The sequence below is a fragment of the Poecilia reticulata genome, chromosome 5, assembly GCF_904066995.2.
Source record: "Poecilia reticulata chromosome 5, P_reticulata-male-v2, whole genome shotgun sequence".
NCBI lineage: Eukaryota > Metazoa > Chordata > Actinopteri > Cyprinodontiformes > Poeciliidae > Poecilia > Poecilia reticulata.
In genome coordinates this window covers 2,915,094-2,941,939 of record NC_088834.1, presented here as the reverse complement: position 1 = coordinate 2,941,939, position 26,846 = coordinate 2,915,094, and the positions used below count along the sequence as shown (strand labels likewise).

Below are 26,846 nucleotides of genomic sequence, written 5' to 3'. Positions count from 1 at the left end.
AACATCATAATCGCTTATCGCAATAATTTCTGGGACAATTAATTGTTCAGCAACATTTGTTAAAGTGGCAGGCCTGTCGCCCTCCTGACTGAAACTTTTAAGACCAGTTGAAAAATGGCAACAATTCACATTTTGACCCGTTGGAGCTTAAGAAGAGTCTTAAGTGAAGTGAAAGAAGAAATGGCAGTGAGACTATTTTATTTAACAACCATTAAACTGAAATGTGCTGTTCGTCAGATGTTCAAAAGACCACAGCATTTAAAAGCCTCAGTCTTCGCAAAAATGTGGATTCAACGTCATTTTCTGTCCAACGTTAAAAAGGTTATGGAACAAAACATTAAAATTGTCACTGCAGAATTTGCTGGTTTTTATCCTCCCAGTTGAGTCCTGACTGCTTCTAAAAAACACTCACAAAAAAAACACAATAACTTCATGCCCTACGCTGTCTGGAAAATGAGCCGTTTTCAAAAACCTCTGGAACGCAAACCAGCAGGCAGCCGTTACCTAGCAACCCCAGCAGAGTTCCGCCTGTTACCTAGCAACCTAACTGAGTTCCAACACATTTAGTCAGCTGGTTTTATTGCTGTTTGTGCTGTACAACGGCTGCTGGAAAAGACAAGTGTTTTCTGGTTGACCTACCATCCAGAAATAAATAAAATTACTCTTAAAATTTTTTACCTTAAAATATAAACGCCTTTATTTTGTTGGAAAGTTACTTGTAATTTAGTTTTGTCTTATTTTGAGTGAACTAAAACGTTTGCTCTAGAAACTAGACTAGAAAAACTTGGTAATATTTTCTAGCTCTACTAAAGTTCAGTGGAGAATCTGAATTCTTCTTCAACCCATTTCCCCTCCACAGATTCCCAGACGCCAGCCGACCCGTGCAACCAAGATGGACCCCTGGTTACCACGACGACGACGGGCACCGGGTCGGGCGTGGCGTCTCTTCACGTCGTCCAGGCCCGGCCGCTGTGGCCCACCGGCCCGGCCCTGACGGCCCGGTTCCGCCGCCTCATCACGGCCTACCAGCGCTTCACGCTGCGCAGGGAGCCACTGCTGCGGCACGACTTCCTGCTGCACGACGGCCTGGTCGGCATGGCGATGGGGGGCGCGGGGTCGGCTCACGGCCACCACGGCGGCGGGCCGCTGGCCTGGCAGCTGGGCGAGGAGCTGAGGAGGTGCTCGGTGGTTTCCACGGAGACGGACCCGTTGTTCCTGGAGTGGCAGAGGAGGTGACGCCGCTGCAGATCGTCGTTGTATCGGGTTTTCCGCGCCATCAGGGATTCATCCCTCTGGTTCCGTTACAGGTGGACCCGCCGGGAGCAGGCGGACTTTTACCGCACCGTTTCGTCCTTCGGCGTCGTGTACGATCCGGAGAGGAAGGCGTTCGACTGGTCCCAGTTCAGAGCGCTGGCCCGGCTGGAGAGGAAGACGGACGAGAGCCTGGAGCGATACTTCAACTCGTTCGTCAACATGTGCAGGACGGCCTGCAAGCTCCCGCCGAAGAAGGAAGAAGGTACCGAGGCTCAAAATGGCCGCCAGGAAATGCAATCTTTTTGCTCTGCCAACTTTGGTGGAATTTTCTGAATTTCTCTTTGGCTTAGTTACACTTTAAAATTCTAATTTCCAAAAAAGTCAGAATTTTTCTGTGTACTTATGCTCTTATTTTCAGGAATAACTGCTGAATTTTTGCTAAACAGGACGTTTAATATTGATAATCTCCACTTTTTTTCCTCAGGGTTGGCAGATCCGGGCGTTCTCGTGGAGCCGCTGACTGAAGAGCGCGCCGCCAGGACACTGTATCGCATCGAGCTGCTGAGGAAGATCCGAGAGCAGGTCGGGTCTCTGCAGAAACTGTTTGCTTTTCTCAGTCTCCGTAGATGAAGCAGATGTCTGTTTATGTCCAGGGATATTTGTCACTTCTAAGCTGTAGTTGAAGCGGTTCTCTGTTTATGTCCAGAGATTTTTGTCCCTTCTGGGCCTCCGTAGTTGAAGTGGTTCTCTGTTTATTGCCATAGATTTTTGTCCCTTCTGGGCCTCTGTAGCTGAAGTGGTTCTCTGTTTATGTCCAGAGATATTTGTCTCTTCTGGACCTCCGTAGATGAAGCGGTTCTCTGTTTATGTCCAGAGATTTTTGTCACTTCTAAGCCTCCCTAGTTAAATTGGTTCTCTGTTTATGTCCAGAGATTTTTGTCACTTCTGAGCTTCCGTAGATGAAGTGGTTCTCTGTTTATGTCCAGAGATATTTGTCCCTTCTGGGCCTCCGTAGCTGAAGTGGTTCACTGTTTATGTCCAGAGATTTTTGTCCCTTCTGGGCCTCCGTAGCTGAAGCGGTTCTGTAAAGCTCGTTGTTGACCTGCAGGTTCTGCGCCACCCGCTCCTGTCGGCCCGCCTCCAGCTGTGCCGACCGTCCCTCTACCTCCCCGTCTGGTGGGAGAGCGGGAAACACGACCGGGACCTGCTGGTCGGCGCCGCCCGCCACGGCCTGAGCCGCACCGACTTCTACATCCTCAACGACCCGCAGCTCAGCTTCCTGGAGGCTCACAGGAACTACGTCAGGCGGCACCCGGCTCATCTTCACCCCCAGAGCCATCATCACCCTCACCACCCTGGGATGGCGGCGTCTGCGTCCCAGCTTCCTCACTGCTGCCTGTACGAGTCGGGGCTCGGCCATCACTCCCCTCAGCCTCCGGAGTATCCGCAACAGGCCTCCAACCACCACCAGCACCACCAGCCGCCGCCGCCCACGCCTTCGCCCTCCTCTTCCTCATCCTCCTCCTCTCACCCCCACCTCCACCCTCCGCCGCTGGACGCCAGGGACTCCGGCTCGCCCAGCCTGGGCATGGTACCGGGGTCGCGGGTGGACTTCCTGGACTGCGCTCCGTTGGATGAGACGCTGGAGCTGGGGGCGCTGCATCACGACTCCGACGCCTTGCACGGCGGGAAGGTCTCCAAGGACGCGCTCAACGGGTTCCCCTTCAACTCCGCCACCGGGGGTCAGAGCATGCTCAACTCGTACGGAGTGGGCGGAGCCGACCTGGACGCGAACCTGAGGAGCGACGTCCTGGTTGGAGAGCAGGGGTCGTCGGAGGAAACGGGGCTGCTGGCGCCGTCGGTGGAGCTGGACCAGCTACAGGTACGCCGCGCCGCAGACCAGGCAGAGAACACGAAATTAAAACCTTAAAATGTTACATCAGTCAAGGTTATTTACAGCACAAGCAGTTCAAAGTGCTTTACACCGGCCTTACTTTAGAAAAATAATAATAATAATAAAGAGAGAGGGAAACGGCTCAGCAGGAAGTGTCCTGATCCACCTGATGAGCCAATCCAGGCCGGTTTATGTCAGTTTATCTGTGTTTGAAAGATTAAATCAGAAATATTACAAAATGTATATTTTCCCCCTGAATCTGTTTCAGATTGAACAGCATTAGATATAAAACTTAGATCAGCAGAAAAAGTCACTGCTTGAAGCTGGTTTTGTTTTTGGATTCACAGTTTTCTGACAATAAGTTCAAACCTTTCAGCAATTATGGCAAAAAAAAGAGGATTTACTTAAGGAAAACATGTAATTTTGAGACATCAACTAGTTCTCTTGGTATCTTCTTAGTGTTTCGTTAGCTCCTTTCGCTGCATTTCTTAAATCTCTGTTCTTGGTGTTTCTGAATCTGCCGGGTTTCCTGCAGGCTCCCTGGGACAGCGCGGATCACACCAGTCCAGCTGAGCACATGTTCAACGAGTCCGACCCCATCCTCGGCCCAGCCGCCCTGGAGACGGGCTTCCTGGAGGAGGAGGATGAGGAGGCTCAGGGCGGAGACCGAGGAGGAGAGGAAGGAGGGACTCTGGAGGAGTGTCTCGGCCTCCCGCCTTCGTCGTCCCCGTCTCACCCTTCGACGGGGGATTCAGTGGAGCCGCTGTCGTCGAGCTACATGCTTTTTAAGGTGGGACTGTGAGAGCCTTGACATGCAGATGTGATGTTTAATTTGGTGTGTTTAAATTAGCTAATCTACCGCCGCAGTGTTAGCTTAGCTGTTAGCAGCCGTAGCTAATCTACTGCCGCAGTGTTAGCTTAGTTGTTAGCAGCCGTAGCTAAATCTACCGCCGCAGTGTTAGCTTAGCTGCTAGCAGCCGTAGCTAATCTACCTCCGCAGTGTTAGCTTAGCTGCTAGCATCCGTAGCTAATCTACCGCCGCAGTGTTATCTTAGCTGCTAGCATCCGTAGCTAATCTACCGCCGCAGTGTTAGCTTAGCTGCTAGCATCCGTAGCTAATCTACCGTCGCAGTGTTATCTTAGCTGTTAGCATCCGTAACTAATCTACCGTCGCAGTGTTAGCTTAGCTGTTAGCAGCCGTAGCTAATCTACCTCCGCAGTGTTAGCTTAGCTGCTAGCAGCCGTAGCTAATCTACCGTCGCAGTGTTAGCTTAGCTGTTAGCGGCCGTAGCTAATCTACCTCCGCAGTGTTAGCTTAGCTGCTAGCAGCCGTAGCTAATCTACCGTCGCAGTGTTAGCTTAGCTGTTAGCAGCCGTAGCTAATCTACCTCCGCAGTGTTAGCTTAGCTGCTAGCAGCCGTAGCTAATTACCGCATTGATCACTTATTAATAATGGCAAAATAAACATCAGTCCTGAAAACATAAAATGGTAACGGACTGAATTATCTGTTTTCGATAGTTTTTTGGTGTTGAATCCTGAGACATGAGGCGCCGTCGTTGTCGGTTACTATGGCAACAAGTCTGCGCGTTGCTATGGCAACAAGTCTGCTTAGCTGACACAGAGAACAAGTGGTTTTGAGTTGTTGTTTAACAATTTTTTCCCTTTACATGGCGCACTTCACTAAATTAATAGCACCTACATGTCCAGGTTTAATTTAGTGAACTGTTCTAGCGCCGCTATCAGCGCGGCATGTAAAAGAATCGTCTTTCTGCCTGCCAACGCTGTGCGCAGGCGCTAAATGTCAGGATGCAAACAATAACATGCAACGTGTTATTGACGCTGTCCTATCCAGTCATGTGCATCAGTGGTTCGCTGTGGTTATGTAGGTTGCCTGGCGCACTTGGGTGCTGAAATTACTGCTCAGAAAAGATGGAGATGATCAGAATAAGCCTGCAGTAATCCAGACTCCTCTGTGTTCAATCCCTCAGGACATCGGGGTGAACGAAGAGGCCAGTCCGGATCAAACGGACCTGTCGGCCAGTCCGCCGCTGCCCTACGTCCCGCCGCCGCCCCTCTCTTTACCCGACATCACCGCCCACGAGCCGCAGGATGGACTCGGCCACGCAAACGTCTCCGCGAGCTTGATCCACCCAGCGGAGGACGGAGACGACCAGGAAGGAGGCGCTGGGTTTGAATTCGTAGACAAAGACGAAGAGGAAGCAGAGAAGGAAGGTACGTAAAATTTAATTAAGAGAGTTTAGACCTGAAGGAAATCTCCTTTAAATTAATGAAAGTATGGACAGTAGCGTCCGACTTAGGAAAACCAGTTAAACAGTTATTGGGACCCGACACCATAACAAATGTGTATTTCCCTGGAAGTTATGATGTTGTTGTTGTTGTTTTGAGACCATTTTTGAGTAATTTAATGGTAATGGCATAAAAATGCAAGAACACATTAAACTCTAATGAACATTTAACACTGGAACAGGAAAACATTCTTAATATCCAAAATAAATAAACGAAACAAGAGAAACAACAAATAAAATGAGTTGTGATTTCTCTGTAAACAAAACTGTCCTTCAACAAAAGGGCTAGTTCAGAATAAAAGACCAAACTGAAAACCTTCAGCATCCAGATTTTGTAAGAAAATGAGAGAAAAGAGAGAAACAAATTATACAAATGGAAATGATTGAGTTGGTTTTCATTTATGATGCAGCTAATTGATTTATTGGCCTTCTCGTTGTTTCTGCTGAAAGGTGCGGACCGTGGCGTCCTGGTTGGGCCGCAGATGGAGGACGGAGAACAGGAGCCGGATAAGACGGAGGAGATCCTGCAGCGGCTTTCTCCGGACCTCCAGGACGACGGCGAGGATTTGTCCCGGGATGTGCAGCCGTACCTGGGGAAGCTGGAGCAGGACGGCAGCTTGGCGTGTCCGGCGTCCATCGAGGCGCCGCCAGAAGACGTGGACGGCCTGATCCTGTATCAAACCGAAGAGGAACGCTCGATGGACAGTTCTCTTGACGCCGAGGCGTTTATCCGCAGCGAAACCGGAGAGTTTTTGGAAATGAAGGAGAGCTCCCAAAGTTCTGGTGGTGGTTTTGGCGCGGATCAGGTTAACGAGATCTCCGAGGGTCGGCTGGACTGCGTCTGTCTGGGCGACGCTGCGGAGGAACCGATGGAGGACAAACCCGGTCTGGTGGCGCTGGCCGGGTCAGAGCTAGCAGAACCCGGAGAGCGCACCGTCTCAGTGGATCCCGACCTGAACCGGAGCGAAACTTCGTCTTTCTCTCTGGATCGGGAAAATCTCCTGGATCAAAATGACATCAAGGCTGATTTGACTTTAAACGACGTCGATGCGAAGTCATCGGATCTTAAGTTCTCCATCGATGAAGAGAGGAAGCCACTGCGGTTTGTGGTTCCGAAAACCGAGGCAGCGGAGGACGTCTGCCCAGACAGTTCCGACATCAAGCATTCCCGTTTCCTCTCCTTCCCCGTGAAGTCCGAGGACACCAAAGCCGAGCAGCTGGAGTTTCCTTTGCGAGCGCCGTTGCTCGACGTCAAACCCGAAGACCTCAGCTTCTCCATGAAGTCCGAGAGCTTCGACGTCAAACCCGAAGTCCTGCAGTTCGTCGCTTTCTCCGACTGCGGCAAAATCAAACCGGAAGTGAAGCCGGCCGACCTGCGGTTCGCCGTCTACCCGGACGGCGCGAGGTTCAAGGCGGAGATGAAACCGGAAGCTCTGAGGTTGGCCGGATTTCCAGAGACGTCCGCCATCAAGCCCGAAAGCAAACCCGACGCTCTGGAGTTCGCGGCGTTCTCGAACGGCTCTGGGATCAAAGCCGAGGTGAAGCCGGAGGTTCTGGAGTTCACAGCCTCGCCTGAGGTGAAGGTGGAGATGAAGCGGGAGACGCTGGAGGCGGACAGCACGGTCCTGACGCCGAAGCTGGAGCAGGGCGAGGCGGTGGCGGCGGCGGCGGAGAGTCCGCTGAAAGGCCAGGTGAAGGAGGAGAGGCCGAGCTCCCCGGGTACGAACGATTCCACCTTTCCTTCGATCAATTAAACATTACTGGGTTGAATTTTATATCTACGGAGGAAGATTAGGGCCACTTAAAACAATATGACGTAGAAAATTTAAAGAAATGAGAGAATTTTGAGACAAAATGTCAGGATTTTTAGAAAAAAATGTCAAATCTGAGGAAAGTCTGACTTTTATCTTTTTCTGAAAATAATGTGGATTTTGAGAAAACAGTCAGAATAAAGTAAAACTGAATTGAATTTTAATATCTACAGAAGAAGATTAGAGCCACTGGGGAAAAAAAATAAATCTGACTTTTATTCTCAGAAGATGAAAATCAGAATCCTGAGATTAAAGCTGAAACGTCTGAATTTTTATAAAAAGAACAACAGAATTGCATACTGTACCGATTTATGATTAATTTAGTTTGATGTGTAGGACATAAATTCAATCCTTTGTCTTCTACCTTTACCTTTTCAGTGAAATTGTTTAAATTGTTTCAGTTTTTTGAAATGCAAATAAATTATTTAATGACTGAATAAATAAAACATAATAAGTGAAATCAATGTTGCGTTTCTCTGCTGCCTCTGCAGTTCCTGCGGTGGAAGGATATCCCGGCAGTCCGAGGTTTGCAGCTCCGGCTTCCATGTGCGAGATTCCCGACGGGCTGCATGAGAGCCGGGAGCCGACCATCGCTCAGCTGCTGCAGGAGAAAGCGCTCTTCTCCTTCTCCGAGTGGCCGAAGGTTCGCTCAGCCCTTCCTCACAGGGGATGCAAGACGGGCGGCCATTTTCTTTGTTTTCCCTTCTGTCTAGACGTAGGGATGTGATACCGATTCCGCTTATCGATTTGGTTCCTTATCGTTTCTCATATGGATTTTCACTGTTTTTAAACAGTTTTTATCCAGACAAATTTGCATGTTTATCTTTTCAGGAAGGATCTTTCGAGATTTAAGATTTCAGATTTTTGTCTGTTATTTTACTGCTCCGTACAATGGAGGAGTAAAACGATTGATGATGATTAGAGCCACTGCAGAAAGGAAAACAGACTAAATTTCTGCTGAAAAGCTCAGAAATTTTGAGATGAATCTCAGAAATTTTCTAGAAAAAATGAAAATGTCTGCGTTTCAGAAGCTAAAAATCTGCAAGAAATTTTTTTTATTAATTTCAGAAATTCTGTGGAAGAAACTTTGAAATTAGGGTTTGAAAAGTTTAAAAAAATTTTTTAAAAAAGTGAAATTTTGAGATTAATTTCAGAAATTTTCTCGAATTTTCTCTTGAGTTTGAAAAATCGGAAATTTGCGAGAATAAAATTTTCCAGAATGTCTAAACTTTTTGACTTCTGAATCTCAGAAATGTTCCCGTTTTCTTTCTAGGAAATTTCTAAGATTAATTTCAGAGTTTTTGGTGGAAATTTAGTTCAGCAGCTGAACCTGCCTGATGTAAAAACACCAAGTTCATAATTGAACAAAACAAACAAACGGTAGTTCTAGGGAATTTACTGCTGCAGCTCTGCTTGTGATCGCCCCCTGCAGGACAGAGTTATTATCAACCGGCTGGACAGCATCTGCCACGCCATCCTGAAGGGAAAATGGCCGTCATCGAGCGAACAATACGACTCCCCTGGCTCCGTGGCAGCCAACTCGTGCCTGGCTAACAGTTTAGCGCAGCACCACCACCACCGAGCCGGGTTCCTGCCCGGCACGGGTCCCGGCGCCGGACCGGGCCAGCCGCGGGTCCAGCAGGGCGGCCTGGGGTTCCCCGTCCCGCCGCCCCTCACTCGACTTCCCAAGGTGAGGCGTTCTGCAAAAACCAGCGAATTAATTCAATATTCTCCTTTTTTACATATCTATCACCCGTCTACATGTTTCTGTCTTCCATGCCATGGTTCTGTCCGGTTTTTGTCCCCAGAAGTGCTCAATGTCGAAAAGAATATCTGCCACAGAATAATCAGAAGCTCAAACCCAGACGATGTTACACTGCAAAAACACAAAACCGTATTCACTTCAAACAAGCTCCTACAGCTTCCAGAAAAGTTTAACTTAATTTTAAGATATGTGGACTAGAAATTAGACAAAAATACTTTTGTGTTTTTGCGTTGAATCCAGTGACTACACTGAAAAAACATAAACTCTTACCAAGTATTCTTGGTCCAGAAAAACCTGACGTTTGTTGTTGAAACTTGACAAAATGAAAACACTGTAAATGCAATAAACACAGATCAGTTAAAACATATGTAGATATTTTACAGTGTTTTAAAAACATTAAGTTCCCTTCAACAGAGTTTCGATGAATTGGCTTCAGTTAGTCCTGCAGCACTGGGCACCTCCTGTCAACATGTTACTTATTCTGTACCATGTAAAGCTTTATGTGTGGATATCAGCCTTGGGTAGATGATCCCGTTGCGCTTTGCAGCGTGAAGGCACACATGCTAGATCCTGCAGCCAGCTTCCTGCTGGAGGGCAAAAAGCTGCTCGCCTACGATGACTAGCTCTGGTTTTAACTGCTAGCATAACGCGCTAAACCTTAAATCTATGTGTGATATATGAGAGAAAAAGGGACGCAGTGCTTTGCTACTAACTGTCAACACTATGACAACTAGATAAGGCCAGGAAAAAGTTTGAATAAAAAAATAAATAGCGAGGGAGAGGGAAGCAGGTCAGTTATGCTAGCTTGACTATGAGAACTTAACATGTAGCTGTGATGTGGAATCCTGTGTGTTTTTGTTCAGTTACAAAAATTTAAAATAAAGCTGAGCCTCACACCGACTCTTGACAGATCATCAGTAGAGCAGGTGTTTAAATTAGCTAATCAACCACCACTGTGTTAGCTTGGCTAATAGCAGCCGTAGCTAACCTACCACAGGGATCACTTATTAATAATCTCAAAATAAGCATCAAACCTAAAAGCATACAACTGTTATTTACTGAATGTTCTGTTCTTTGTTTGGGAAATGTTTGCGTGTTTTTTTGGTGGTGAGTCCTGAAACATTAGTGGAGTTGTTGTCGGTCAGTTGCTATGGCAACGGGTCTGTGTGTAGTGTAGCCGGCATGGAGAGCGGGATAAACGAAGGATTTGAGTCGTTTAGTTGTTTTTTTAACGGTTTTTCTGCGTTGTTTTCCCCTTTTGCTGTGACACCGTAATAAGTTAATACCTACAGGTCCAGGTTTCATTTCGTTAATTGTTCAACTGCAGCAGCGCAGCTATGGAGGGAAAGTCAAAGGATCGTCTTTTTGCCCTCCAGCGTTGAGCGCTGGATGTAAACAGTAACATGCAATGTGTCTAATATTGTTAACGCAGCTTCCAAACCTTGTCAGGTTGAATCTCACCCAGGTCTGAATCCACAGCAGCCCGTGCGTTGTGTCTCAGTCCATATGTGTGTTTAACCAAAGCCATCATCTCTCTCCCATTCTTGTCTCACCCACCCTGCCCACCCGGACAGTACGTGCCGCGGGGCGCCGCATGTGGGCGCGCAGCTTGGCGCCTCACCTCCTTGCCTCTCTTGCAGGAGAGGCTCGTGGCTCCTCCTTTCCTCCCTGAGCTCAAACGGGCCGGAGGTCGCCGGTCCTTCGACTACGAAGCCGCCGCAGCCGCCGCGGCCGCTAAGATCTTAGCCGGGAAGTGTGCGTCGCCGAGCCACACGAGCGCCGCCGCTGCCGCCAGCAGCTCCAGCGAAGAGAAGGTGGCGGTGGTGGCCACTCCATCCCACCGTGCCGGCGCCATGCTGAACGGCTGGCAGGAAGCTGCGATCGATCTGACAAAATCCTCTGGAGAGATCAGCACCACGAGCGGCGCGGGGACGAACGAAGCAGCTGGAATCGGCAACGCCAGCGCTGCAGGCAGCCACAAGCTGCCGCCGCTGCCGCCCATCACGGCGCCGCTGCCCGGCTCGGTGGGGATCGACATGTCGGGCATCCTGCAGGCGGGGCTCATCCACCCGGTCACAGGGCAGATCGTCAACGGGAGCCTGAGGGGAGACGACTCCCTGAGGAGGAGGAGAGGGCGACGGAGAAACGTGGAGGCTCTGTACTCCGAGTTCGCCAAGAGCCGAGGGCTGCACCTGCCGGAGGCTCAGGTGGGTGGAGGGGGGCGGGGCTTATGGTCCGAACAGGTAGGGAAACTGAGGGGAGACCTGAGGAGAAACGGGAAAAACACAAAAGGGTTTCAAGGAGAATCAGAATTAAAATTTTGTAAATTTTTTTTTTTCCACTTGGGTTTCTACTGTTTCTAAAACAACCCAAGTGTTTAAAAAAAAAAAGAAAAACCCAGTTGAGGTTTGGTAATAAATTAATGTTTTTTTGGTGTCTGGAAAATGAGCCGTTTAAAAAACCTCCGGGATGTAAAGTCACAAATCAGCAGGCAGCCGTTACCTAGCAACCCCAGCAGAGTTCAGCCCATCACCTAGCAACCCCAGCCAAGCCTTCCTGTTACTTAGCAACCCTGGCAGAGCTCCAGCACGTTTGGTTGGTTGTATAATGGCTGCTAGAAAAGACAAGCGTTTTATTGTTGATTGCGTGTATGTTGAGGCAGTTTGTTTTCTTTGTCTTGTTTTGTTTTTTGCGGGTTTTTATCCAACTTTTCACTTTGGTTTAGTAAACAACAAAAAACTATTGTTTTTTTTGTTTGTTTCAGACAAAAAACGAATTGTCTGAATGTACATGGACCTGACTTGTTGGTTGTGCAGGAGGCTCCATTTCTGCTTTTCTTTCGCCAGGGTTGGAAACAAAGACACAATTCATGTTGTTTTCCTTCAACCACTCTTTCTCTTTTAAAGATGTGCAGTTGATTAACTTGGCATCTGTTTGCAGCCATTTTCATGTGTAAATGTTGAGGTGGGGGGCGCGGCCAGAAGCAGCAGCTTATTAGGATTTAAAGTGACAGAGACTCTAAAGACTCTAAATCTCAGTTTTTAAGAATTATTTGCGTTGCCTATAGATTTGGGATTTAAGGAAGAATAACGTGTCACCTCGTCTGCATCTGTGTGTCCCCCTACAGGCTCGGGTTGAGGCCATCAGCCACTCCTCCGTGTCGTCCTCCACCTCCTCGCCGTCCCCGTCTCCGTCCGAGCGGCCTGCCGGTCCTCCCACGCCCTCCTCCTCCTCCACCCCCACCCCCACCCAGACGCCTCCTCAGCCAGAGATCGTGGCCATCGACAGGGAAGCGGCCAGCAAAGGCCTGATCGAGTGGCTGAGGCAGAATCCGGGCTACAGCATGGATCTGCCGGCTTTCGCTCACGTACGTATCGTGAAAGTTAACAGCTGCTTTTAGGAGAGCAGCCGACACGCGGCTCCACCAGGTGTTGGCTAATAGGTGATGGAGACGGTTTAGAGTTTGGCAGCAGGAGTGGGTGGACCTTTGAGTAAAGCTCAAACAGCATTAAAGCAGTGTTTCTCTTTCTGTTGTTTAGTGTTAGCTCCATTAGCCAAATGGAGCGTTAGCTCAACCCATTTAGCTGACAATCACAGACTTAACTTGAAATTGTTTCCACAATAACATCTTGATATGCAACTTGAAGTGAATATATTGGTCTCTAAACTCACTTATTGTTGTTTTCTTTGTTCATCCTAATGAGAAAAGTGGCTCCATTTGGTAAATGTGACAAAACAAATTAACAGATCTACTTGTTTTCAGTTATTTACAGAACCTGAAAGTTTGGATTTCCAATGATTGGAAACACATGGAAATCAAAAAAGTTCTTTACTTCAAGTGTTGTTTTCATTAACATTTTATGGCTATTTGTAATTTAAAAGCATAATAAAATAAAAATAGACTTCAGTTGCTTTGGCAGAAACATTTTATTTCAGGATGAAGTAAATAATTACTTTATTTGAGGTGTAAACGCCTCGCCACAGTAATATCAGACTCAGCACAGCAGCTAGTTTGATCACAAACTAAAGCAAACCATCATCCTTCTTCCACTTCCTGTTGTCGTCTTTGTCGTTTCTGCCAGTAGTAACATCGGGCTGTTGATCATGTGACTCCTGAGATGCAACGTTTCCGTTGCAGTTTTGCAAAATACATCTTTTTTTTTACGACTGAAAAACCTTTTTCAAAATTGATGTTTCCATTAAGAGAATTTATTTTCATAATTTCAATTTGTGAAATTTTTTTTGGTGAATGGAAATGCAGAAAATAATAAGGCCGTACAAAACAACAAACTAAAGCAGTTATTCAGAAGAACGCCACCAGAGGGCGCTGCAGACCACAAACCTGCTGGACCGGCTGTTAGCACTGTCATGACGAGGCAGCGTTGTTGTTGACCCCAAATCATTCTTAAAAACACAACATGGAGGCTTTGATGATGACTTTATTTCGTCTCGTTTCCGGTTTTGGCTGTTCAGTCGGGAGCGAGTCTCCTGCACGGCTTTGTGGAGCGTCCCAAACAGAGGAGGCATCGCTGCAAAGATCCCACCAAGCTGGACATCAACACTCTGACGGGGGAGGAGAGAGTCCCCGTAGTTCACCGGGGAACAGGACGCAGGGTAGGTAACACACACACACACACGCACACACACACACACACACACACACACACAGGAATAAATGCTGTTTACGTTTCAGTCAGGCTGCAGATCAGAGGCGGATCAGATGGAAACTGACCACCAAAAAATGGGACAACTGAAATCAGTTTTCAGATACATTAGTTTAGCATCCAGAATTTCACTGTTTGTTAGTTTTAACTAACTTTTCATGCAGGAATCATCGGTTTTCAGGGTTTTTTGTATCGTTTTTTTGTAAGCTGCATCTCTTCCCTCTGCAGCTTGGTGGCGCTATGGCTCCGGCTATCAAGGAGCTTTCCAGGTGGCTTGATGCGAACTCGGAGTACTTCGTCGCTCCAGACTGGGCCGACGTGGTCAAACACTCTGTGAGCCTCAGCTTTCTTTTGTAACTTTCTTTGTTGTGTTTAAAGTTTCAGTTTGAACCTGAACGATTTAATGTAATGAATATTTATTATTCCTTATTGACTTATCAATCGTCTTATTTTTATGTTAAACGTTTTTGAAATTGTGGGAATTTTTCTAAATTAGTGTTCTGTAGGTGTGTAGTGTAAATTTTAGCTCATTGTTTCCCTGCTGAATGTGGATATTATCACAAAGAATTGGTAGCAGTAATAAATAATATCATATTGAACTGAATGTTTTTCTCTCAGAAGTTTAAAAGTTTCTTAATGTTCGTCGGCTCTTGCTCCAGGGTTTCCTTCCTGAGGGGAAGTTCTCTCGGATCCTGACGGAACCGGTCAACCGGGACCCGGGTTCGCGTCGCCGCGGACGACGGCCGCGCAGCGAGATGCCGAAGCCGCTGCTGTCCGTGTCGGACTCCGCCTCCCCGGGCATCGGCCCGCCGCTCTACATGAACGGCGGCCTGATCGGCAGCATGGACTCCATCGTGACCCTGCAGAACCTCCGCGGCGCCATCCCCGGGATCCCCATCATGGCGGCCGGATTCCCACACGGATTCCCCGCGGGGAGTGGCGGGTCGGCCGCGGACGATGCCAAGAACGGGCTGAGCATGCTGCCCATGATGCTGCACGGCATCCATCACCCGCACGGCGCCGCCGCCGGCATCCCGCAGCACGCCCTGTTCAGCGTCGGCACCATGATGGCGCACGCTCCGCCGCCGCCGCACTCGTCCGCCTCCGCTTCTGCATCCACCGTCACCACGACAACCGCAGCGTCGGAGGCAGCCAGCCCGTCATCGACGACCGCCGCCGCTGATCGAGAGAGCGACATGGAGAAGCCAGCAGAGGGCGCCAAGCGGCCGGCGGAGACGGCGGCGGCCGTCATCACCTCCACCAGCAGAGTGCATCACACCTTCAACCCCTTCCTGATCCCCGGCGTGTCGCACGGCCTGCTGTACCCGCACATGTTCCTCCCCCATGGCGGCATCATGGCGCTGCCCGCCGTGGCGCCGGGCGGCGCCGATGGCGTGCCGGGAAGCCCCAAATGGAGGAGGAAACGGGCGAGGGAGGAGGAGGAGAGAGAGAGGGGGAAGGCAGGAGACGCGGAGGAGAGAGAAAGTACAGTTACCGCCTCCGCGTCCTCGTCCGCCTCGCCGCCGAGCGAGGAGAGCCGGGCCGGCCGGGCGGAACCGGACTCCATCAGCCACGGCGAAAAAGCTGCGGCGCCGGAGGAGAAGGAGGACGGGTCGGAGGAGACGGGGGACGAGGTGGACAGACGGGACGGCGAGGCGGCGTAGGACATCGTCTCCCCGCGTCTCACTGCAAAAACACAAAATATCCACAAAATATCGGCAAATGTTTCTGTCCAGTTTCTACCGCAAATATCCAATCACACTTGAAATGAAACAAACTAACCGATGAAAAACTTTTCAGGAAGAAATAAGAGCTTGTTTTACATCAGGGGTGTCCAAACTTTTTGGACTTGAGGACCAAAAAAACCTTTGCGGTGTTATTATGGACGCACCGATCCAGTTTTTACCCAGACCGATATCTGAGGTTCAGTCGATCAGAGGCAGAAAAAATATGAACCGACTTAGTTTCTGTTTTTAAAACATAAATGTACTGAATTATAAAATTAATTTGACACTGAAATATGTAAATAAATATCTTCACACGTTTGGTGAACAACTTTAATTTGTTCAGTCAGAGCAGTGGACAGAATAAATAATAAAGAAACAAACTATTTAAAAATAAACTACAAAAACCTTCAAATGGATCAGAAAGTTCAGTTAGGAATCCTAAATATAATGTAAAATAAATAATGAAGCATAGAATTAGACTGAATAGATCCGACACATTGTTACCGATACCGATACTCTGCATCAACCCGATCTGGGCCGATACAGATAATGATATCGGATCGGTTCAGCTCTAAACGTAATGCTTTAAATGAAGTAGTCAGATTTCCTTTTTTTGTTTTAAATAATTGTGGAGCCTAAACCTGATTATGGTTTTGCAGATTTTTGTTTTTAAAATAAATGTCAGGTGTTTATTGGATAAATACTAATCATTTTGCCAGTTCAGGTTTGGAACTGGATAGATTTCATCTGCGCAAAATAATGAAACACTTTGTATTTTAACAAGATTTCAATTGTAGATTTGTATTATTGTTGAATTGCAGTCTGGGGCCACAAAAGGTCAGTCCAGGACCCGTAAATGGCCCCTGAACCTCACTTTGAACACCAGGTTTTAAGTTATTAATACGATGAAAAGTTTCCAGTTCAGCTGGTGGATTATTTTATCAATATTTATGAATCATTTACTTAAAACAAGCTCCTATATTATGCTGAAACGTTACTTGTACGTTGGTTTTGTTTTATTTTAAGTGTAATAAAATATTTCCACTATAAACTAGACTGAAATATTTGGTAAGGTTTTGCGTTTTTGCAGTGTAGTAAGTTGCTCTCTTCTCCGCTGAGCAGCCGTGTAAAGTTTGTGCCGAGTCTGTAAGTCAACGTCCATGTAAAGACTTTTATTATGATGATGATGATGATGATGATTATATTCAACTTGTTTATATACCAGGACCCCCCCCCCACCCTCTCCACTCCACTGTAAAAAAAGAAAAGAAAACACATGTAGAGTTAAATAATCTCCGTATTCCTCCCATCATCCCGCATCCAGACTGAAAACAGAAGGGAGAACCGAAGGAAGGGAGCGATCCAAAATGGTTCCTCTGCACTGTAAAAACATCACACCAAAACTATGTTTTTCATCTGGTTTCTACTGAAAATATAATCATACATTTGAATTAAGACAAAACTAACTTATAAGTAACTTTTTAGCATTTTTTTTTTTAGGTCAATAATTCCTTAATATTGATGTAAAAGTACTGAAATAATCGGCGCATATTATAAGTTCAAATGTCTCGTTTCACCTGTAACTAGTATTTTTTTCACTAATATTTAGGAATTATTTACTTAAAACGGGGTGCTCAAAGCGTGGGCTGGGGTCCGTTTGTGGTCCATGAAATGATTTTGTTTGGCCCTCTTAGTCAGCAGTGGTAAAAATTTGGAAATTTTAAATTTTTCTTTTTAATGATTTACAGATTTCATAGAAGTTTTACTATAAAATTAAAAAAGTGAGAAACTTTTGCATTTTTAATTTAATTTTGTGGAACGCTAATAATTTAAATTTGCCAATTTTGGCAAAACGTTTGGCGACAACTGGTTTCTACATCTTGCTGAAAAGTTACATATAATTTAGTTTGTCTTAATCAAGTGTACAAAGATATTTGCACTAGAAACTAGACAAAAAACTGTTGATTTTGTTTGTTTTTGCAGTGTAAAACATGTGCAATACTTAAAAAAAAAAAACTGCCATCCGAATTAGTCTGAAATAAAATCCCACACAGATTTGACTGAAGCATAAAAGGCTGCAGAAAAATGTCTTTTAAAGTTCCTGCATTCAAAATTTTTAATTAAAAGTGCAGCCAAAGCTAAATAAAACCGAGTTGTTTTTTTTATTGTTTTTTTAGGTATAATATGTATTGTAACAAAACACAACGCTAAAATACGGGAGAGAATTGGTGCCACTTGAAAAAAAAAAATTTTGATTTCAATTGTCTGAGATTAAAGTCAAAATTCTGAGAAAAAAACTTTGATTTATTTTTTTTATGGCACTAATCTTCTTCCATACTAAAAGGCTGCACCTTAAACTTAAACTTTATTTTGATAATTTTTCCACTGCTAACATGAAAAGCTAAATTAACTCCTGCTCTTTAATTCAAAAGCAAAGAACAATCATGGGATTTGTTTCGGATCAAGCCACAGAGTCACTTTAAAAAGTGGTCCAGTCCAATCAGGAGCTCAGCCCGGCCACCAGGGGGCAGCAGCAGGCAGTCGTAGATGCAGACAGTGGGTAGAAGAGGGTGAGTTTTCCTCCTGAAATCATTGGGAAAAGTGCAAAAAGACTCGAATTTTGATCTGAAGCTCCAATTTGAGGTTTTGTCCTGATTTTAGAGAAGAGAAAGAGACTGAACGCCTCGTTGTTTCCTCAGATTGCAGTTCCAACATGTAATATTTCATCTGTAAATCTCTCGCTGTACATTGCTGTCTTTTTTTTAAGTGCTCCATGTATCTCTTTCCTGTTTCCGCCGGGAAGCAAACCGACTGTACTGTACATTAAAAGGATGCAAGTCGCTGGTTCTACTCCGATTTTCACGACAGGGTGGAAATGTTTCCGTCGACGGCTTTCCGTATCTCCGGTTTTCATCCATGGAAAACGTCTCTTTTTGTTTTTTTGCACAGCGTCTTTGTGTGAACCTGTTTTTTTTTTTTGTTTTGTTTTCCGTTGCGGCGTGCGAGCGACTGGGAGAAAGTTTGGATGTGTGCATGCATGCGCACACTTTTTGCTGTGTTTCGTCCTGACAGGTCACAAAAAAAGAAAAAATCCATTGTTGTTGCCTTGTCACAAGTTTGTGGCTCCATATAATTTATTATATTTTTTGTTTCGTTTTGTTTTTTTGTTTTTTTTTTGCCAAACTTTCACCAAATATTATTTTTCCTCATTTTTATTGTATTCTTCAAAGTAAAATGCCTTATTTGTAGCTAGTATGTTTTTGTATAGCTGGTCTGTTACATCTCCACATCTGGTGGCGTTTTCTTTTTTCTCTTTTCTTTTTTTTTATGGAGACCCAACAGAAACAAAACATGCCGCAGTTTTTAACTCACTACATCGACTCCTAAAAGGCCAATCAGTCGTCCCTCAAAGCACAAACGTTTGCGTACCAGTGCCTCTAAAGTTAAAACATTTTCCCTCGTGTGGGCTCACTTGCACATTTCGTCCTGTTTCCACGGCGACGGGGTCACCAAATAAGAGATGGTTAATAATGGTAGTGGGAGGAGCATGTGATTTGTTTTTTCTATGGCAGCGTTATTAGGGATATTGTAGATTTTTAAAAAAAGAAAAAATGAGGTAAATTTCGGTCAAAATTTTTTTTATTTTGAAAAGTCAAAATTTAGCTACAAAAACTCAAATTGTGATATTAATTTCATAAATTTTCTAGAAAAAATATTTAAAATTTACTGGAAAGCCCTCAACTTTTGAGATTATCCTCGAATTTTCTAGAAAATATTGAAATTTCAGTTTCAAAAGTGGAAAATTTTTAACTTTTCAAAGTCAGAACATTTTTGAATGTTTAAAATTGTCTACTTATTTCATTTTTTTTCTAGAAAATTTCTGAGATTTTTTTCTAGATATTTCTAAAATATTTTTAATTTCTTCTTGCAAATGTTTGACTTTACAAATTTAGAAATTTCTGGGGGAGTTTATATGTTTGTTTATTTCAAAATTGTATTATTTTCTAGAAAAATTCTTAGATTAATCTCCAAATTTGAATTCTTTCTAGCAAATATTTTGACTTTTCAAAGAAGTTTTTTGGTGGAAATTTACTCAATTTTTCCTTCTTTTTTATGGTCCTAATACTCCATTGTAGTTTTCATACAAATTGACTTAACTCTTTTTTTTAATTATTATTATTTCTTTTTACGGTGGGGTTGTGTGGTGTAGTTCTGAGCAGTCAGTATCTTGCCTGCAGTTGAAAGCGAGAAAGAACAATATTCATAAAGTCATCTACTTTACCATCTAAAACAACTTAAAAGTAAAACATGATTTATTTCCCCTGGCAAACCTGGCATGACAACCAAATCCATTTAATATATTCGTTTAAGCTAACCTAGCATAAATGTGTGAGCTGCATTTGCCAGTTGTTTGTTCTTTTTCACTTGTTCTATTTTTATATCTAAACTTTAAATGTACAGATATATTGATGCTCTTGTGAAAAAAACCCCAGAAGAAAATAGTAAAAACATTTTAAATATTTTTTAAAGTAACTGACATTTACTGTTAAAATAAATCAAAATTATTATGACAAAGTTTTTCATGATAAATGGTAAACAATACGATAAATTCTGACATATACTCCTAGAGCTGGACGATAAATAATGTATATTGCAATAAACACGTGATCGATATCAATAGATTATTCAATAATTAGCTTCTCAACCTCTCATTGCTAGCTCAGCTACGTTGGTGGAATCAACTAACTCACTCATTCTTTAGTTACCTAGCAACTCACTCACTCTTTGGTTACCTAGCAACAACTTGTTGAGTAACTGGCGCTGCAGCACTTTAAGGTTTTGCTTCTTAACTGCTTAAAAATAAAAATCAATGGAGTAAAGTGAAAACTGGATAAAACAGGAAAGCTCACACTGCCAATTTGGCAGTATTTCAGATATTTAAAATAAATAAAGATTGATCAGTAATTATCAATGTTGATTGATACAAAACGCGTATATTGTGATAAGTTTATCTTTATAATACCTACTCTTAATTGATTCTTTAAGCTAGAATCATATGTTTACATGTTTCCAGAAGAACTCTGAACATCCTCTTTGGAAAACAGTGTCTTCTGTCAGAGGCTTCTTCAAATTCGCTGTAACACAGACTGCTACAGGAAATCTTTTGTAGATGGCCATCGCCATCTATAATAACCTTGGAGAATTTGAATTTGTTTGAGTTACAACAGCGTTTGGTTTCCATTTAGGATAAGTAAAGTATTTCTCAATTTGAATTTTCCGCAATTAAGATACTGACTGCTCAGAGCTACACCGCATAACCACATTTTAAATTAAAAGCGCACTTTTAGGTTAAATTCAACTCTGAAATTCAGACATCGGCAGGAAAACCGCACAGGAACATGAAGTAGCATCTGTTAAGTCGGTAGTTTGACCCTCACTGCATTCCTTAGCTGCACGATGCCTTCTGTTTTCTTCTGTTCCATCCACCCTGTTTGTTCGTTTAATTCTTTTAAACAAAGATGAAGCTGCGGCTGCGCATCACTTCCTGTTCTCACGTGAAGACTTGAAACGGACTCGTGGCGACCACGTGTTTCTGTCAACAGTGTTTATTTTTTCATGGAAGTCACCTCAACGTGTAAAACTCTTGATCAGAGATGATGTATTTATTGTACAGTTCTTGTCTTTACATTGTTGTCTCACGACTGATTGATGGCTGTTTTTGTTACCCTGAAATACAGAAACATTTTGGTTCACATGGAAATTAAACGGATCTGCGTTTCTGTCGCCTGACGGATAATCTCAGTCTGGAAGCTGGAAATGTCCAGCTGGGTTTTGTTTCCTTTATGCTCTCAATACTTGTTCGCATTTAGGCACCAAGATGGCCGAAAGTGATAAATATACAGAGATGAGACGGAGTATTAGCACCATGCTAAGAAAATGATAATTTAAAAAACCATAAAATTATGAGAATAAACTCACGAGAATAAAGATAAATTGTTTTATTTCGCCTTAGCTATACAAATAAACTTGATTATTACTTTATTCTTGTAATTTTACGACTTTTCTCGCTTTATTTTGACTTTATTCTCGTAATTTTAGATTTTATTTTTTCTTATCTTGGCTCTAAACTCCGTCGTACAAAGATTATTCAGACCCAGAAGGAAAAACTGGCTGCAGAATCAACTAAAATACGATTTTAAATTCATGAGAAGGTAGGTTGTGCGTTTCCTCATCCATCCTTCAGCTTTCGTTTTGAGTTTGAGTTTTACATTTTTGCAGCTTTTATTATTCGTATTTCGGCTTAAAAGGATAAAATCTGGAAAACCTCACATTGAGAAAATGGATTTAGTCCAGCTCACCTTTAAATATTCCTCGTTATTCTTGAATATTCAGATAAAAATCTTGGGTCAGGTTCTTGTTTTCTGCCAGATTCACAGCAGAGACCAGAATCTTCTCCCCGTTTTGATTTTGTTTTATTTTTTCCCGTGTAAATTTTATCTTTAAAACATCAAATCTGAAAGTTTTATCCATTTTATTGTGCCTGTTTTATTCTTTAGAGGTCAACCTTGAGGCCTCGGATCGATCAGTTTCAAATGCAGTTTGGTGTCTGAATAAACTCACCGCTCAGTCAGGTTGCTGAACAAAGTGCAATGTAAAGGTCAAAGGTCACAGGAAGCGTCTGACCCTGACGCTGCAAACCCGTCACAGCTAGAATACATAAATCACCTGGACTTTTTATCTCATTTGGTTACTTTTCTTTCTTATTGTTATCTATAGCGCTCTATATTCCCATGTGGACCAATCTGACAAGTCAAAACATGGTATGTGTGATCTTTTATCGTGCAATAAAAGATGACTTTCAAGTTCTCCTCGTCTGTCCGAGATCATTTAATTCATGTTCCTGGTGAATACATTTAAATTTAAGGTTTGGTGAATATTTAATCAACTGGTGTTTCTGTATCTCAGAACTGCGATGCTGTTTCACAGCTACTGCAGGTAGAAAAAATAAAAACATTTACGCCAAAAAGATCTGAAATTTTCTGACTAATCTCAGAAAGAATATCTAGAAAAACGTGAAAATTTCTGAGCTCTGAAAAGTTGAGAATTTGTGACGAGTTCAAAGTTTCAAAAGTTGAAAATGTTCAACTAGAAAAACAGAAATTTTGACTTTAATCAAAAAAAAATTACCAGTAAAACTTTGGCAATTGCTGAGCTCCAAGTTGAAAATTTGAGACAAAAGAACTCAAAAAAATTTTTTGATTAATTTTTGAATTTGTTGAGCTACAAATATTGGGAATATGCAAGAAAAAAAATCTGAAATTTTGAAATTAATCTCAGCAAAAAGTGTAGAAAAAAACTTGTTTTTCTATACATTTCTAGTTGAACAACTAGAAAAGTCCTGAGTTTCTTGGCAGACATTTTTGACTTGGAGTTTTTTTCTGGACAATTTCTGAGATTAATCTCAAAATTTCAAATTTTTATTTATTTATTTTTTTGAAGAAGAAATTTTCTACTTTTTTAATCTACAATGGCGTACAACTAACAAAACTGTTATTCTGTGATATTACCAAAACACAGTACAACATATGGCGCATGTTTTTCTAAATAATCAGAAACTCGCTGCCAGGCAACAGCGCTACCAACTGCGCCCCCTGCTGGCCAACAATGAAATGACTGAAAGAAATCACACCGTCCCAAAAGTTTAAAACAATAGCAGCTTGTTTTAATCTTGTCAGATTATTTCGTGGTCATCAGAAAATAAAACAAAAGCAAAAATCTTACATGTTCAAGGAAACATGCATGAGAAGAAAAGTTATGAAATGTGCAGTTTTTTGTGAAATTAATCAAATTGGCATATTTTTCATGATTTTGTAAAAAAGATTTTGCACATCTGAACCCAGATTAATCTGTGATAATATAAAAATACACATTTACAGAGCGACACATCCATGTTGTGGAAAAATTTCCCATTTCGTCTCTTAAGAAAAGTGATAAATATTTATTTGGTGGGGGGAAAAAAGAAGAGATTTTATTCGCTCACATGTTGTCATGCAAGCTTTTCTTGTGCAATATCAGATAAATCATCCTGGATCAAAATATTACATCATGTATACAGCTCAATTTATATTACACACAAACTGACAAATAAACTGCGAGATAGTTTGGACTAAACATGCAGCGTTCATTATTATCAGCCATAAAGATGCACCAGAAAAACTCCTTTCTTTCATGTTTGGCCAAACTTTGAGGAAATAAACCAAAACTACAAAATAAAAAACCTTTGAAGATAATCCAGCTGGAGTCCTGCAGATATTTTACTGGCTTACTGGTGGAAAAAGTGCAGCAGGAAATATTTTTGGTCCATTTTAAACTCATAAACATGATTCAATTTAAAATTTTCAACGCCCAAAAGCGAGACTATTTGCACTTTTGCCCATTCTTTCTCCAATATATTCAAAATTTACAAGTTCAAAGTTGGATAAAAAAAATCAGGGAAACCTGAAGTTTGAAGTTTCATTCCTAAAACAACATGGCTGCTCTGAGGGGAAACGTTATTCATCTGTAAATCTTGTTAATTTCATAATCTCTGTTATTCCCAGATCCGCGTTCCAGTTTTCCGACTGCTTTAAACGCATCATTTCTCAGGCTGAATCTAATCTCCAATCTGGCTTCAGTGATTAATATAAGACGCTAACTGATTTTTTATTTTCAGTCTTACTTTTGTCTTCAAATTAGACAGAAAATAAGGTTGAAATCTGAACTTTGACTAAGCCATTTTCCCCAAATCAAGTGGATAATATTTCACTTTAACGCTTTTACCCAAACATTTATTTTTTCATATAATCTAACCCAGTTTGGGGGTTTTGTGGTCTTTTAGTTGAATGATGATTGCAATAAAGTTGACAACGTTGTAATTTGGTTAATTGAATTAAAAAGCGAGTCAGAGGTAAATTCAGATCAGTGCAGCTCGAGTAGAAAGTGACTTTTCAAATCCTATTTTGATTTAATGTTTGGAAAACACATTTTATTCACACATCATGGGGATAAACTGAACAGTCGGTTCAGGTTGTTTTTGTCCTCCGTGGTTCTGGTTCTGGTTCTGCGGGCCAACATGGAGCTGGATCCGGTTCAGGCGCCGCCGCTGATGGTGTCTGTTGTTGCGTTAGCCGAGACGCTGGCGAGGAGCCGCAGTCGTTTTCTCTCCCTCTTTCTGCCAAGTCCTGCTTTTTTATTCCGTCTTTTTTCTGACAGGCGAGAGGAAGACAAATGGCGGAGGATAAAAATGGGACATGAAAACTATGAAGGTCAAATATTTCTGTCTTTTCTCTCTGCGGTTCCCGTCGTTTCACCTCAGCTAAACCGCGTCGGTAGCATCGTTAGCATTGTTAGCATCACAGACAGACAAACGGATAGATAGATAGATAGATAGATAGATAGATAGATAGATAGATATAATCCACCTGTTTATAGTTGAGCCATAATAAATGAAACATTTATCAACATATTCATTATTTTCATGATAGCACTTGTCAAAATGTAATATTTGTTTCTGGTTTCTTAATTGGTGGCTGTAAGACGTTTTTATGACTTTATTTTTGTGTTTTTATGATGTAAAGCATTTTGAGCTGCCTTGTTGCGTAAATATGCTCCACAAATAAACTTAATTGACGGATTTATATTAGCTGAGTCTCAAAAGTTATGAATTTCTCTATATTTTAGAACATTTCATGATCCTTTTCTATAAATCAGGGTGGTCTAATGTGTGGTCCGGGGTCCATTTATAGCCCAGGAAATGATTTTGTTGGGCCTTTGACCACAAGTCAAAAAAGATCTGTAGACCTGTTGCAGCGTAACGTCAGGTAGGAAAAGTTTTAATTATGAAAAAAGTAGTGAGGGAGAGGGAAGTATGTCAGTTATGCTAGCTTGACTATGACAACCTTAGCATGTAGACGTGATGTGGAATTCGTTGTGTTTCGGTTCATTTAAAAAATAAATAAAAAACAGCTGACCCACACACCAACTCTGACAGACCATCAGTAGAGCAGCTAATCTACCACCGCTGTGTTAGTTTAGCTAATCTGTGTTAGTTTAGCTAACACAGATTAGCTAACACAGATTAGCTAAAATAATCTGTGTTAGCTAATCTACCACAGCAATCATTTATCAATGATAGCAAAATAAACAGTGTGAGAAATATTTGCATGGTTTTTGGTGTTGAATCCTGAAACATAAGGTAGCGTTGTTGTCAGTTGCTATGGCAACGAGTCTGTGTGTAGCGTAGCTGACAGACAGCGAGAAAATGGTGGTTTTGAGTTCAGCAGTTTTTCTGCTTTATTTTCCCCTTTGCTGTGGCACAAAGCACTAAATGAATAATGTCTGCATCTCCAGGTTTTCACTTAGTTAACGGTTTGCTCCACCGCGGCTGTGGATGAGAAGCAAAGAATCGTCTTTTCGCCTCCCACCGTTGAGCTCATGCGCAAAATTTCCGGATGTAAACAATAGTCCATAACAAGAGGAGTTTATTTTAATAAGGCTTTACATTATCCTGTTTTACAAATCAATAAAATGGTAAATTTGTTTTTCCTCCAGTGACTCTTCAAACGTCGGGAGGAAAAACGTTTTCTGGCTCTGCTGATGCGTCTCAGGTGTTCTCCATCCTCAGATGGCGGTCCAGGCCCGCCATCCCGCAGGAGTTTTGGGAACTCATCCATCATTTGGCCAGCAGAAGAAGAAGAAGAAGAAGAAGAAGAGTCCTCCAAGTCGAGTGTCAGGTAAATATTCTGGGTGATGAATCGCTGCTTTGATGGTTGGCTGCAGAGATCGGATTATACGATGCTTTTACAGCATAGGGACTCCAGATCACTCTGATACATATTTTCACATTTTTACATCGTAACTCATGTATCAGATCAGGTGTGATGATTCGGATCCGGCTTGGATGGAGAAGCTGCTGCTCTGGCTCCACCTCCTTTGGCTGCAGTTTAAAAAGAATCAGATTTACTGCAGAAGTCGGAGCATTTTGGAGGTTTTCTTGTGTCGTATATAGTTTTTTTTTTTTTGAGAACAGGATGCAAAGGAAGCAGAAAATGTCAAATCTTTTTCCCTGACCTGATTTGATGCTGCTGATGATGAGGAGTTTGTCCAACCAGACGCCGCCGTCTGCTCTTCGTCACGATCGCCTAGCATGGAGCTTTCATGACTCTTCATGTCTTCTCTCCTCAGGTTCTTCGTCATTGTTTTGAGTTTCCGGGACAATTTCTTTGCATTTAAATTTTGTTTTTAAAGTGTGGATTAAATTATGAATAACATTTATTTATCTTACATACGAAGAGACGCAGCTGAATTTTAAAATGCCTCAGTTCTTGTGCTTTTTTGGCTGAATTTCTGCATCTACAATGTATTCTAGTTCGCAGATTTGACAGT

At 43.0% G+C, this 26,846-nt stretch overlaps 2 protein-coding genes across 7 annotated transcripts in view; one reads left to right on the top strand and one right to left on the bottom strand.

The window, feature by feature from the left end:
* The window catches only part of chd6 (chromodomain helicase DNA binding protein 6), a 67,768-nt gene extending 45,479 nt beyond the window's left edge, over positions 1 to 22,289 (top strand). For 4 of the 5 annotated variants that reach the window (XM_008408312.3, XM_008408311.3, XM_008408314.3 and 1 more), the window contains exons 32-45: positions 860 to 1,232; positions 1,308 to 1,516; positions 1,739 to 1,836; positions 2,363 to 3,136; positions 3,684 to 3,938; positions 5,138 to 5,381; positions 5,906 to 7,174; positions 7,758 to 7,909; positions 8,699 to 8,956; positions 10,606 to 11,238; positions 12,159 to 12,398; positions 13,505 to 13,645; positions 13,924 to 14,028; positions 14,355 to 22,289. In XM_008408312.3, coding sequence (XP_008406534.2) covers positions 860 to 1,232; positions 1,308 to 1,516; positions 1,739 to 1,836; positions 2,363 to 3,136; positions 3,684 to 3,938; positions 5,138 to 5,381; positions 5,906 to 7,174; positions 7,758 to 7,909; positions 8,699 to 8,956; positions 10,606 to 11,238; positions 12,159 to 12,398; positions 13,505 to 13,645; positions 13,924 to 14,028; positions 14,355 to 15,359 — 5,756 coding nt within the window. In that variant the 3' untranslated portion in view covers positions 15,360 to 22,289. The remainder of the gene's footprint in view (positions 1 to 859; positions 1,233 to 1,307; positions 1,517 to 1,738; positions 1,837 to 2,362; positions 3,137 to 3,683; positions 3,939 to 5,137; positions 5,382 to 5,905; positions 7,175 to 7,757; positions 7,910 to 8,698; positions 8,957 to 10,605; positions 11,239 to 12,158; positions 12,399 to 13,504; positions 13,646 to 13,923; positions 14,029 to 14,354) is intronic. The other variant, XM_008408315.3, reaches the window with a different exon arrangement.
* Positions 22,290 to 23,119: 830 nt separating this feature from the next.
* Positions 23,120 to 26,846, bottom strand: part of rspo4 (R-spondin 4) — a 34,246-nt gene continuing 30,519 nt past the window's right edge. For both annotated transcript variants that reach the window (XM_008408316.3, XM_017305003.2), the window contains one exon: positions 23,120 to 24,667. In XM_008408316.3, coding sequence (XP_008406538.1) covers positions 24,552 to 24,667 — 116 coding nt within the window. In that variant the 3' untranslated portion in view covers positions 23,120 to 24,551. The remainder of the gene's footprint in view (positions 24,668 to 26,846) is intronic.